Source organism: Ylistrum balloti, unplaced genomic scaffold (genome assembly GCF_031769215.1).
Source record: "Ylistrum balloti isolate Yb309-2 unplaced genomic scaffold, AGI_CSIRO_Ybal_v1 Utg370790, whole genome shotgun sequence".
NCBI lineage: Eukaryota > Metazoa > Mollusca > Bivalvia > Pectinida > Pectinidae > Ylistrum > Ylistrum balloti.
In genome coordinates, this window is record NW_026782461.1 from 987267 (window position 1) to 1000855 (window position 13589).

The 13589-nt window shown below is 34.3% G+C and overlaps 1 protein-coding gene, 2 non-coding genes and 3 pseudogenes across 3 annotated transcripts; all 6 read right to left on the reverse strand.

Annotated features, from left to right (window-relative positions):
- Positions 1–442: 442 nt before the first annotated feature.
- Positions 443–593, reverse strand: LOC132558473 (U1 spliceosomal RNA; annotated as a pseudogene).
- Positions 594–1830: 1237 nt separating this feature from the next.
- LOC132558474 (U1 spliceosomal RNA) lies at positions 1831–1981 on the reverse strand (annotated as a pseudogene).
- Positions 1982–3219: 1238 nt separating this feature from the next.
- Positions 3220–3378, reverse strand: LOC132558482 (U1 spliceosomal RNA). Its single transcript, XR_009554555.1, has one exon. It is a non-coding gene; the product is annotated as a U1 spliceosomal RNA (small nuclear RNA).
- A 1197-nt stretch (positions 3379–4575) lies between these two features.
- Positions 4576–4733, reverse strand: LOC132558481 (U1 spliceosomal RNA). The gene has a single exon (XR_009554554.1). It is a non-coding gene; the product is annotated as a U1 spliceosomal RNA (small nuclear RNA).
- Positions 4734–10908: 6175 nt separating this feature from the next.
- LOC132558435 (uncharacterized) lies at positions 10909–11850 on the reverse strand. Its single transcript, XM_060223003.1, has one exon. It carries the CDS (start codon positions 11848–11850, stop codon positions 10909–10911), a length of 942 nt encoding a protein of 313 aa, XP_060078986.1.
- Positions 11851–12398: 548 nt separating this feature from the next.
- Positions 12399–12547, reverse strand: LOC132558476 (U1 spliceosomal RNA; annotated as a pseudogene).
- Positions 12548–13589: the final 1042 nt, after the last annotated feature.

The following is a 13589-nucleotide window of genomic DNA, read 5'->3' on the forward strand; positions in this document are numbered from 1 at the left end:
TATACTCCTTTAGAATGAAGAAAAATTATTTAAAAACATAACTGATATAAAAATCTATATCAAATGGAGCCAAATGGTTCATTTATAGCTGAAATGCAGCCGATGAGATAATCATCAATTTAAAATTTTTTGTATCAATCAAATGCCTAATATTTTTGATTAATTGAACTTCATTATCAATAAAATATATAATACTTTTGATTTGGAAAAAAAATTAACATTGTGTACTTTTTCCAGATGATGACAGGAAATCACGTTAGTCAGTGGATTTCCTTAGCTACAGATAACATTTGCGAATTCAGGATTCATACCTGGGTATTTATACGCCGTCAATAAATCCAATTCAACTTCAATTTGTAAACGATACGAACAGTTGTAAACACGCTGACAATAAACGCTTGAAATATTGTTGGGGAAATTGTTCATTTGCATTTGATTTTGACGGGGATGAGCGCGAACGCAGATCCCCACACTAATAAATTACGTGCCCGAGTACCCATCGCAGAGGTCAATCTGCCCGAAGTGCAATGGACAGACCTCACCCTGGGGAAACCGCCCTTCTGACCACGGTTGTCCCTGCACCAGGTAAGTATGACTGAGTTAACAATTAAATTTCGTTATATGTTGATTATAAACATTAAACACACAGTGTTCATTGAAAGAAATATAATTTGTCCATTAAGTATTATTTCATCTGTATCTTGGCTGAAAATAATTTCATATCCGTAATACGTACAATCAATTTCTAGTTAAACTGAAATACCGATATATTACCAAATGAATTTCTAAACGGGAATAAAAATGAAATATTTCGGTAGTATTACTGGTGTACAGCAAGACAAACGTATAATGTACTTAGGTTGACGTAGCCACTACCATTACTAACAAACATCCGTTGTATATCATGGAAATGCTATTTAATTAAACGAAATAACCAATCACATGTTGGAATGAGGAATTATGTAATTAAGGGTTTTTTGATATCATTGACGCTGGAGAAAGTTTTATGTTTACGTTTATTATTTAGACAAATAAATAGAGACATCGATATCTACTGTTATCGACGTAGAATCTACGTTTGTTTTAGCTCGATTTAGCTGCCTTTATATTAGGAAATGTTTACCTAAATAATATATGTTATACTGCACAAGAAAAGAATATCCTGTCTAAGGACAATTATCATTAAATGATGCAAATATAGAAAAGTAATATATTATAAATAGCACAAAGTCATGAATATTTATTAAAACTTCGTTTGAGAATTTGATGAATGTTATCGGAATGTTAAAGTCAACGGTGTTAAAGTTCAGGTACTAAATACCTGCCATTACTTATGTACAGTGAGTGCGTTTCAGTAGACATACTAGACAGTTAATTATCATTCTCGTCTGGAATGAAAAACAAAGATTTCTAAACCAAACTGATATAAAAATCAATATCACATTTAGCCAAATGGTTCATCTATAGTTAAAATGCATCCGATGAGATAATCATATTATCAACAATTTTATCATTTGTGTATTTATCACAATGAGTATAATTCTTGATTGAACGAATTTCATTATCAATAAAAGAATATAATACTTTTGATTATGGAAAAAAAATAACATTGTGTACTTTTCCAGATGATGACAGGAAATTACGTAAGTCAGTGGATTTCCTTAGCTACAGATAACATTTGCGAATTCAGGATTCATACCTGGGTATTTATACGCCGTCAATAAATCCAATTCAACTTCAATTTGTAAACGATACGAACAGTTGTAAACACGCTGACAATAAACGCTTGAAATATTGTTGGGGAAATTGTTCATTTGCATTTGATTTTGACGGGGATGAGCGCGAACGCAGATCCCCACACTAATAAATTACGTGCCCGAGTACCCATCGCAGAGGTCAATCTGCCCGAAGTGCAATGGACAGACCTCACCCTGGGGAAACCGCCCTTCTGACCACGGTTGTCCCTGCACCAGGTAAGTATGACTGAGTTAACAATTAAATTTCGTTATATGTTGATTATAAACATTAAACACACAGTGTTCATTGAAAGAAATATAATTTGTCCATTAAGTATTATTTCATCTGTATCTTGGATGATAATAATTTCATATCCTTAATACGTACAACCAATTTCTAGTTAAACTGAAATACCGATGTATTACCAAATGAATATCTAAACAGGAATAAAAAAGGAAATATTTCGGTAGTATTACTGGTGTACAGTAAGACAAACGTATACTGTACTTAGGTTGACGTATACACTACGATTGCTAACAAACATCCGTTGTATATAGCATACATATAATTTATCCAACGAAATAACCAATCACATGTTGGATTGAGGAATTATGTAATTAAGGGTTTTTTTGATATCATTGACGTTGGATAGAGTTTTATGTTTAGGTTTATTATTTAGACAAATAAATAGAGACATCGATATGAATTGTTACCAACGTAGAATCTACGTTTGTTTTAGCTCGATTTAGCTCCCTTTATATTCGGAAATGTTTACCTAAATAAAATGTGTTATACTGCACAAGAAAAGAATATCCTGTCTAAGGACAATTATCATTAAATGATGCAAATATAGAAAAGTAATATATTATAAATAGCACAAAGTCATGAATATTTATTAAAACTTCGTTTGAGAATTTGATGAATGTTATCGGAATGTTAAAGTCAACGGTGTTAAAGTTCAGGTACTAAATACCTGCCATTACTTATGTACAGTGAGTGCGTTTCAGTAGACATACTAGACAGTTAATTATCATTCTCGTCTGGAATGAAAAACAAAGATTTCTAAACCAAACTGATATAAAAATCAATATCACATTTAGCCAAATGGTTCATCTATAGTTAAAATGCATCCGATGAGATAATCATATTATCAACAATTTTATCATTTGTGTATTTATCACAATGAGTATAATTCTTGATTGAACGAATTTCATTATCAATAAAAGAATATAATACTTTTGATTATGGAAAAAAAATAACATTGTGTACTTTTCCAGATGATGACAGGAAATTACGTAAGTCAGTGGATTTCCTTAGCTACAGATAACATTTGCGAATTCAGGATTCATACCTGGGTATTTATACGCCGTCAATAAATCCAATTCAACTTCAATTTGTAAACGATACGAACAGTTGTAAACACGCTGACAATAAACGCTTGAAATATTGTTGGGGAAATTGTTCATTTTCATTTGATTTTGACGGGGATGAGCGCGAACGCAGATCCCCACACTAATAAATTACGTGCCCGAGTCACCATTAGGCAATCGCAGAGGTCAATCTGTCCGAAGTGCAATGGACAGACCTCACCTTGGGGAAACCGCCATTTTGACCACGGTTGTCCCTGCACAAGGTAAGTATAACTGAACTAACAATTAAATTTCATTATATGTTGATTCTAAACAATAAATTCACAGTGTCCATTTTGTATTATTTCATCTGTATCTTGGATGATGAAATTTCATATCCTTAATACGTACAACCAATTTCTAGTTAAACTGAAATACCGATGTATAACCAAATGAATATCTAAACAGGAATAAAAAAGGAAATATTTTGGTAGTATTATTGGTGTACAGCAAGACAAACGTATACTGTACTTAGGTTGACGTATCAACTACGATTACTAACAAGCATCTGTTGTATATCATTTAAATATTATTTAATTAAACGAAATAACCAATGACACATTGGATTGAGGAATTATGTAATTAAGGTTATGTTATATCATTGACGTTGGACAGAGTTTTATTTTTTACGTTTATTATTTAGACAAATAAGAAGGGATTTCGATATGAATTGTTACCAACGTAGATTCTACGTTTGTTTTAGCTCGATTTAACTCCCTTTATCTTTGGTTATGTTTATATAAAAGAAGTATGTAATGCTACAGAAGGAATGAATATTGTGTCTAAGGACAATTATTATTATTTAACGTAAATAGAGCAAAGTCGTATATTGAAAATGGCCGAGAGAAATGAACATTTGTTAAAACTGCGTTTGAGAATTTGATGAATGTTATCGGAATGAAAATATCGAGGGGATAAAAGTTCGGGTACTTAAATACCTGGCATCATTTGTGTTGAGTAAGAGTTGCTCAATAGAAATAACTTTACAAGGAATTATACTCCTTTAGAATGAAGAGAAATTATTTATAAACATAACTGATCTGGGATCTATATCAAATGGAGCCAAATGGTTCATTTATAGCTGAAATGCAGCCGATGAGATAATCATCAATTTAATCATTTTTGTATCAATCAAATGCCTAATATTTTTGATTAATTGAACTTCATTATCAATAAAATATATCACTTTCATTTCTTACAGAAATATAAACATGTACTTTTGTTCAGATGATGACAGGAATCACGTTAGTCAGTGGTTTTCCTTAGCTATGAAACATTTGCAAATTCGGGATGCATACCTGGGTTTTTTATAATTAGTCCTAAACCAAATTCACCATTAATATGTAAACGAAACAAACAGCTGTAAGCAAAATGACAATAAACGCTTGAAATACTGTTGGGGAAATTTCTTATTTTCATTTGATTTTGACGGGGATGAGCGCGAACGCAGATCCCCACACTAATAAATTACGTGCCCGATTCACCATTAGGCGATCGCAGGGGTCAATCTGTCCGAAGTGCAATGAACAGACCTCACCCTGGGGATACCGCCCTTCTGATCACGGTTGTCCCTGCACAGGTAAGTATGACTGAGCTAACCATTAAACTTCGTTATATTATGCTTCTAAACATTAAACTTCAGTGTTCATTGAAAGCGATGTAATTTGTCCGTTTAATATCATTTCATCTGTATCTTGGATGACAATAATTTCATATCCTTGATACCTACAACCAATTTCTAGTTAAACTGAAATACCGATGTATTACCAAATAAATCTCTCAACGGGAATAAAAAAGGAAATATTTTGGTAGTATTATTGGTGTACAGCAAGACAAACGTAAAATGTACTTCGGTTGACGTATCCACTACGATTACTAACAAGCATACGTTGTATATCATAGAAATATTATTTAATTAAACGAAATGACCAATCACATGTTGGAATGAGGAATTATGTAATTAAGGTTGTTTTTTATGATAGACGTTGAAGAAAGTTTTATATTTTGATTTTATCGTTTAGACAAAATAGTAGAGACATCGATATCAACTGTTATCAACGTAGAATCTACGTCTGTTTTAACTCGATTTAGCTCCCATTGTATCTGGAAATATTGTACAAGAAAAGATTATCCTCTCTGATGAGAATTATTATTAAATGGTGTAAACACAGAAAAGTCGTATATCAAAAGTATATTAATGAAGACTTCGTTTGAAAGTGTCATGAATGTTATTGGAATGTAAAAGTCGACGGTGTTAAAGTCATGGTACAAAATACTAGCCATCATTTGTGTGGAGTGAGTACTTATCAATAGAGATAACTTGATAAGGTATCGACATATTTGTGTGGAATGCAAAGAACATTATTTTAAAACTTAACTAATATTAGAGCTCCATTACATCGAACCAAATGATTCATGTATAGTAAAAATTCAACCAAAGAAATAATCATATTATGTGCAATTAACTTGTTTGTGTATTAATGAAATGAATTAAAAACGTATATTACTTTTCATTTCGGACAGAAATGTTACCATGTACCTTTTTCCAGATGATGACAGGTATCACGTAAGTCAGTGGTTTTCCTTAGCTATGAAACATTTGCGAATTCAGGATTCATACCTAGGTTTTTATAAGTCGTCAATAAATCCATTTCCACTTCAATTTGTAAATGACACGAACAGCTGTAAGCGCACTGACAATAAACGCTTGAAATATTGTAGGGGAAATTGTTCATTTTCATTTGATTTTGACGGGGATGAGCGCGAACGCAGATCCCCACACTAATAAATTACGTGCCCGAGTACCCATCGCAGAGGTCAATCTGTCCGAAGTGCAATGGACAGACCTCACCCTGGGGAAACCCTTTTTTTTTTCTTTTTTCATAAAAAAATTATTTACAAATACATTAAAAGATGGTAACATCACAGTATAGCAGCAAATTTGAAGTAACAATGAATATATGTCATTCCTGGTTATACCTGGATGAAATCTGAGAAGAAAAGAAAGTATTGCATTGAATGCATAGATTTGTAATATGTAAATGAGAAATTCGATATAAGCACACATCATTGCATTGACTACTAAAACAATGAACCTGAAATGTACGTTAATTTACCGAAATGTTCGAAAACATTAAAAACTAATTTCACATGTTTTTTTATCTACATCTACAAGGGGAGATTAATAATAAGAACATCTTCTTTCACATTACAGAAGATTTGTGTGGTACACCAGTACTCAGAAAAGAGATTTTTAGGGAAACGGGCAAAATCGGACCTTATACGCAATACTACATTATTTAGGAAATGACAAACAAGAGAATCGGGAGTAGGAGATTTCTGGTGAATTTTTTTGGAACAACGAATCTGCCAAATAGTTGATAGAGATTCTGCAACTAGATACAAGATAAGAGATTTTAGTTTCAGAGTTAGATTGACAGGAGCATGAAAACGCCACAGTGCCGAATCAGTAGGGACCTTCTTGTCTGAGATCTGGTGTATCCAAGAGTTCACTAAATTTAAAAGAGACTGAATGAAATAACACTCATAGAACAAATGTGATATAGTTTCAAAGCCATCACAAAATATACAATATTTTGAGGGATCAATCCCAAACTTATACATTCGAAAATTGACTTGTAGTATGTCATGAACTATTTTGAAAACGACATCCCGGGCTCGGGTATCTAAAAACTTATTTGAAACATTACGAAATACCGGCACAAAATCCACCGTAGGAAAGACTTTCAGGACACGAGGTGGCTTAATAATTTTAGACAATAAAGAGGTGTAAAAACACTTGGTAGTAAAGGACTCAAAATTAGAGTCGGAGAAATGATCACGATATTTCTTAAATACTTTATATACAGTAGAATAAAATGCCGGGCAACAATCACTGTGAGGAGAGTTATTATTAACAAATTTGAGAAAATCACGAAACTGCAAAGAAAGCCAATACATTGTAAACCCTCTCCATTTTGCATCGGAAGCATTATAGATAAAGTTCTGACAATGTTTCAGATAAAATGAGTGTAATTTGACCTTGATATTAACAATAGCAAGACCACCACTGGTGGGGGAGGCGTAGGCCGAGGAGCGCGCAAGTGGCTCCCATTTTGAATTCCAAAGGAATCGAAACAGAGTTCTCTGGAAAAGTTCCAAATAATGCTGAGGCATTATGAAAACAGTACCTGTATACCAGATCCTGCTGCATGCAAGGACCTTTATAATAATAGATTTTTGCATCAAAGATAATTTGCGCATTTTCCATAAATCTAAGGTCCTAGAGAATTTTTTGAAAACCGGCTGCCAAATATCGTCAGGGGAAATACCATTACCAACCCAAACTCCACAAATTTTATGCTTTTCTACCCATGTTATACCAAAAGGATGATCGGAACGGGATTTCCATTTCCCCAGCCAAATACCCTTAGTTTTCTGCCTATTTAATTTAGCCCCTGACGCTTTGCCGTACAAATCACACCAGTAGAACAATTTTTGAATAGATAAATCGCTGCAGCAGATACCGGTACTGTCATCTGCATATAGGGAAAGTTTTGCTGATTGTGTGGAACCCGGAATCTTTACACCTATAATTTCAGGGTCATCACGAATCTTTTTAGCAAAGGGTTCCAAAACCAAAACGTATAACAGGGGAGATAAACTACAGCCTTGCCTTACACCACGAGTGATGGGAAAGGGGTCAGAAATAAAACCATTAACAATTACAGAAGAAACAACATCCTTGTATAAGATACCAACCCATTTGATAAAATCGGGGCCAAAATTGAAGGCTTTTAGTACTTTAAATAAAAATTGGTAATTTACTCTGTCAAAGGCCTTCTCTTGATCTAACGATATAAAAGAACACTTTAAATCTTTTTGATTTACATAATCTACAATATTACGCAATAAATGACAATTCTCAAAAATGGACCTCCCCTTTATAGAACATGTTTGGTCAATGCCAACAAGTTTGCCAATCACTTTACTTAACCTATTAGTTATGACTTTAGACAGACTTTTATAATCGATATTCAAAAGAGAAATAGGTCTCCAATATTTCATATTAGAAGAATTTCTTGGATCTTTACACAACAAAGAAATAAAAGACATTTTCTGGGAGGAACATAACTCCCCCTTTTTGAATATCTCATTATATAAAGACACTAATTGATCTCCAAAAATATCAAAAAACATAACATAAAATTCTTTAGTTAAACCATCAGAAACTGGAGATTTATTATTTTTCATATGCTTAAGAGCTGCTAATACTATAGTACCTCATCTTTCCCTATCGGCCCTTCACACATAACATTATCAAAACTAGATAAACTGGGAAGGTCTTTACATAACGAATCAGCTAATTTAAAATCAATTGGTTCTTCTGTGAAAAGATTGGAATAAAAATCCCGGAAAGCTGATAAAATACCTTTGGAATCTGAAACAGAGGATGAATCAGTTATATCAACTTTCTCAATAAACTTTCTTTTACCTCTATCATTCTCCATTTTGAAAAAATAGCGAGACGGTTTCTCAGAAAAATCTAAAAAAAATTGGCCCTCGACCTTATCATCGAACTACGAAAACTATCATAATGAAAATCAGATATTTGTTTTTTAATAGCAAAAACTTGGTCAATAAAACAACCAGGTGATTGTCTCTCTGAGTTTAATAAGATGTTATATTTACATTGCAGGGATTTTAAAACACTGTGCCTTACCCTTGCTTTCTTCTTACAATATTCCATGATAAAATATTTGATAACAGACTTGCAATTGTCCCAGTTATTCAAAGAAACAGTGTCTTTATTAGACAAATCGAGCCAAAACTTTCTAAAACAAACTTGAAATGCCCTATCATTCAAAACACTATTGTTAAGTTTCCAGTAAAAAGGGCCGAACTTAGCCTCAGAAAACAATCTACATTTTAAAAGCACAAAATCATGATCAGACCCACCGGATGGAAAAATGGTATCCTGTATGAGATATTCTTTCAACATACAAGACACTTAAAAACGATCTAGTCTACAAGACACCCCATTACCATGCCATGTAGTAGCTACAGATTTTGGGTTCAGTGACCGAAAAGAATCAAATAGTTTAAAATCACAACAAATGCTTTTGATTGAATTAATACCACCTAAACCGCGTTTCGGATTCCCACCAATCTTATCAAGAGCGATATTCTCAATACAGTTAAAATCACCAGCAAAAATTACAGGTCTCAGACACGAAAAATGGGGTATAATATCATCAAAAAACAATCTACGTTCCGCTTCATCATTAGGAGCATATATATTAATAACCCTATACTCGCTGTCAAAATATTTAAAATCAACAAACATCACTCTACCATCTTCGTCAAACTCAAATCTTTGTAAATCAATATCAATAAAAAAACAAGACAGCTGTACCTCTACTATTATAGGTACCAAAATTCCATAAAGCCTTACACTTTAAAAATCTTTCAATTTTAGTACCAACAGCCAAGTTAGAAACATGGGTCTCCTGTAACATTACAATATCAATATGATGATTATGTACAAAATCACTCAACTCGTACTGTTTAGACCGAGATAAAAAGCCATTACAATTCCAAGATATAATATTTATTGTATTATTTGTTTTATTAACCATCTTATTTTATATCTCAGACAATTACATAAAGGGTACGGAAATAAAAACATGACGGCAAAAACGACAGAGATAAATGCAGAGGCCGGCAAACACCGTGGATAAAACATGAGATAAACAGACAAACGCGAGAAGTATACTATTATATGAGCTATGATACGAACTACGAATATCGACACGTTACCTGTTATACACCTACAGGTAAAATCAACCTCGCACGCGCACAGGTAAGCGAACTCGTGACCACCGAACAGGGACACAGGTAAACAACACTCAATGCATTCGACCAGAACCCACCGAACCAGTTAATGGATTGTCAGCTTCATTTCGAAACATAAAAAAGTATAATAGGTTGCAAAAATACTACAAGAAACAATATGCGAGAAAATTCCAAAGATAAACTACGAGTACGAGCACATGTAAGAATAAAGAAGTTTAAGAATATGGGATTCGCCGAAACCAACGTGGTCAATACTGACATAAAAAAGCTAGTTGTACTGTGCCAACCAACAAAGCTACTCACAACATTGTGAAATACGTAACACAATGAACTATTCTGAAAAGATGGCAGTAATAAGTAATAACACATACATGTAATACAAAACAAAATGAACAAAACTATATACAGCAAAAAGTACAAATCGTTATAACACACACTGAATATGTAAATAGAAGAACAAACTGAGGAACAGAATAAATAAAGTATATCAAACGTAAAAGTAATATATACAGATATGTAAGCTAACAATGCATGGCAAAGAGAAAACAGGTAAACTTGAATGGTAGAAGTTATATAGCAAAAGAAAAAGTTCAAATTGGGGTTAAGATGACAATACATGGAGCAGCCAGACTGCTGTTGCAGTATATAAAAACGAAATAAATCTTTATTGAAATTAATATCATGGGGGACCCACATTAACTCGTACGCATGATTACTAAAAATAAATCGGCTATAATTACAACGTTTACCAAAAGCCATGTCAACACTACTAAAACAAATTATAATTACGGGCAACACCTTATAGGTGAGAATAACAAAGTCCAGGGACTCGCTAAGGTCAAATAAGCTTCTCTGTACCGCCGCCATTGTCAGTAGGATTATAAAAGTTTCGTTAACGGAAAAGCACTCACTGAATCGATTCCGCCTCATCTTCATCGATCACTAGACGGTCATCTGAGTCCTTGTCACTATCGTCACCTTCACTCATATCCATGTAGACAGACCTAAAACGCTGCCCAGGAACAAGATCTCCATTGGATAGCACCTCAGGTGACCTGTTGGTGTGCCTTCCCCTCTTCGTTCGCTGAAATCCTTCCTCGTCAATCTCGGGGCTATTACGTTTTCCACTGTCGGAGACACCACTCCCTCCGGGCGAGGGGCTCGCGGTTTCCTCCTGGTTAGGCGGCGTCGGCCCTTTCTCGTCCTGCGTCGGTAGAACAATCGGTTCAGCAGTCGCCTTAGCAGCATATGAGAGCTTTGTTGTCTCCACCGGTCTCTCAGGACATTTAGACTGAACATGGCCGACCTGCTGGCAGCGCAAGCATATCGGTGGCCTGCCTGGAACCATGATTAGGGCTGTCTTCCCAAAAATCCGTATCCTGTGAGGAATATCATCCTGATCACCCTCCCGAATAACCATAGTTATCACTCGTGTGCCAGTCTCTAGAGTCACACCACTAATGTCAGTCTCCTCTCGGTGCACATTAATGACCTTTCCATAGCCCTCAAAGTAACTGGCAATGGCATTATCAGCAATCCACGAGGGAAGCCACTGGACCCTAATAGTTAGACGCCGCTGGTCACAAGGCTCAGGGTGTAGCACAAATTGCTCACAGGAAATGGGTCCGGCAGTTACTGTTCTGTCCACAAGATCAATATTGGAAAGCGTCGCAAACCATGTGTTCGGAGCCTCGCACCGGAAAACTGATGCCATGTCCTTCCCAGGGACGCCACCATCCAGCAACGCCTTCACGATTTCAAAGCGGGTGACGGAATTCCTCCTCGGACCGGACACATGCACCCTCAACGTACTCCTCAGGACATCAAGATCGATGTGATCTTCAGACATTGCGAAACAAAACGAACCAACCAAAAATAATCACGCTTGGCTTCGTTTTGAAGACGTTTTGGATTACCGCCAATTTTATCGAGAGAAATACATTCAATACAATTAAAGATAAGGTAACGACATATTTGTGTGGAATGCAAAGAAATGATTTTAAAACTTAACTAATAAAACAAACACCAAATGATTCGTGTCATAAAAATTACCAAAGAAATAATCATACTAATGAGCAATTAACTTGTTTGTGTATTAATGAAATGAATTAAAGACGTATATTACTTACCATCTCTGTCCATATGAAATTTCTGTAAGTCAACATCAATAAAAAAACAATACAGCCTTTTTCCAGATGATGACAGGTATCACGTAAGTCAGTGGTTTTCCTTAGCTATGAAACATTTGCGAATTCAGGATTCATACCTAGGTTTTTATAAGTCGTCAATAAATCCATTTCCACTTCAATCTGTAAATGACACGAACAGCTGTAAGCACACTGAAAATAAACGCTTGAAATATTGTAGGGGAAATTGTTCATTTTCATTTGATTTTTTTAATGAGCGTTAACGCAATCCCCACACTAATAAATTATTTAACACCATTAGGCGATCGCAGAGGTCAATCTGTCCGAAGTGCAATGGACAGACCTCACCCTGGGGAAACCGCCATTTTGACCACGGTTGTCCCTGCACCAGGTAAGTATGACTGAACTTAAAATTAAATTTCGTTATATGTTGATTATAAACATTAATCTCACAGTGTTCATTGAAAGAAATATAATTTGTCCATTCAGTATTATTTCATCTGTATCTTGGATGATAATAATTTCATATCCGTGATACGTACAACCAATTTCTAGTTAAACTGAAATATCGATGTATTACCAAATAAATCTCTAAACGGGAATAAAAAAGGAAATATTCTGGTAATATTACTGGTGTACAGCAAGACAAACGTATAATGTACTTAGGTTGACGTATCTACTACGATTACTAACAAACTTCCGTTATATTTCATGGAAATGCTATTTGATTAAACGAAATAACCAATCACATGTTGGATTGAGGAATTATGTAATTAAGGTTGTTTGTTATCATTGACATTGGAGAAAGTTTTATATTTTGATTTCATCGTTTAGACAAGAAAGTAGAGACATCGATATGAACCGTTATCACCGTAGAATCTACGTCTGTTTAAGCTCGATTTAGCTCCCTTTGTATCCGGAAATGTTTATCTAAATAACGCATGTTATATTGTACAAGAAAAGATTATCCTCTCTGATGACAATTATTATTTAATGGTGTAAACACAGAAAAGTCGTATATCAAAAATAGAAAAAGTCATGTATATTAATGAAAACTTCGTTTGAAAGTGTCATGAATGTTATTGGAATGTAAAAGTCGACGGTGTTAAAGTCCTGGTTCAAAATACCAGCTATCATTTGTGTGGAGTGATTACTTATCAATAGAGATAACTTGATAAGGAATCAACACATTTGTGTGAAATGCAAAGAACATGATTTTAAAACTTAACTAATATTGGAGCTCCATTACATCGAACCAAATGATTCATGTATAGTTAAAATGCAGCCAATGAAATAATCATATTATGAGCAATTAACTCATTTGTATATTAATGAAATGAATTAAAGACGTATATAACTTTTCATTTCGGACAGAAATGTCACCATGTACTTTTATCCAAATAATGACAGGTATCACGTAAGTCAGTGGTTTTCCTTAGCT

Bases quoted from the DNA above. Each gene is read 5' to 3' on its own strand.
- LOC132558435 (XM_060223003.1), bottom strand. From the start codon at position 11,850: ATGTCTGAAGATCACATCGATCTTGATGTCCTGAGGAGTACGTTGAGG.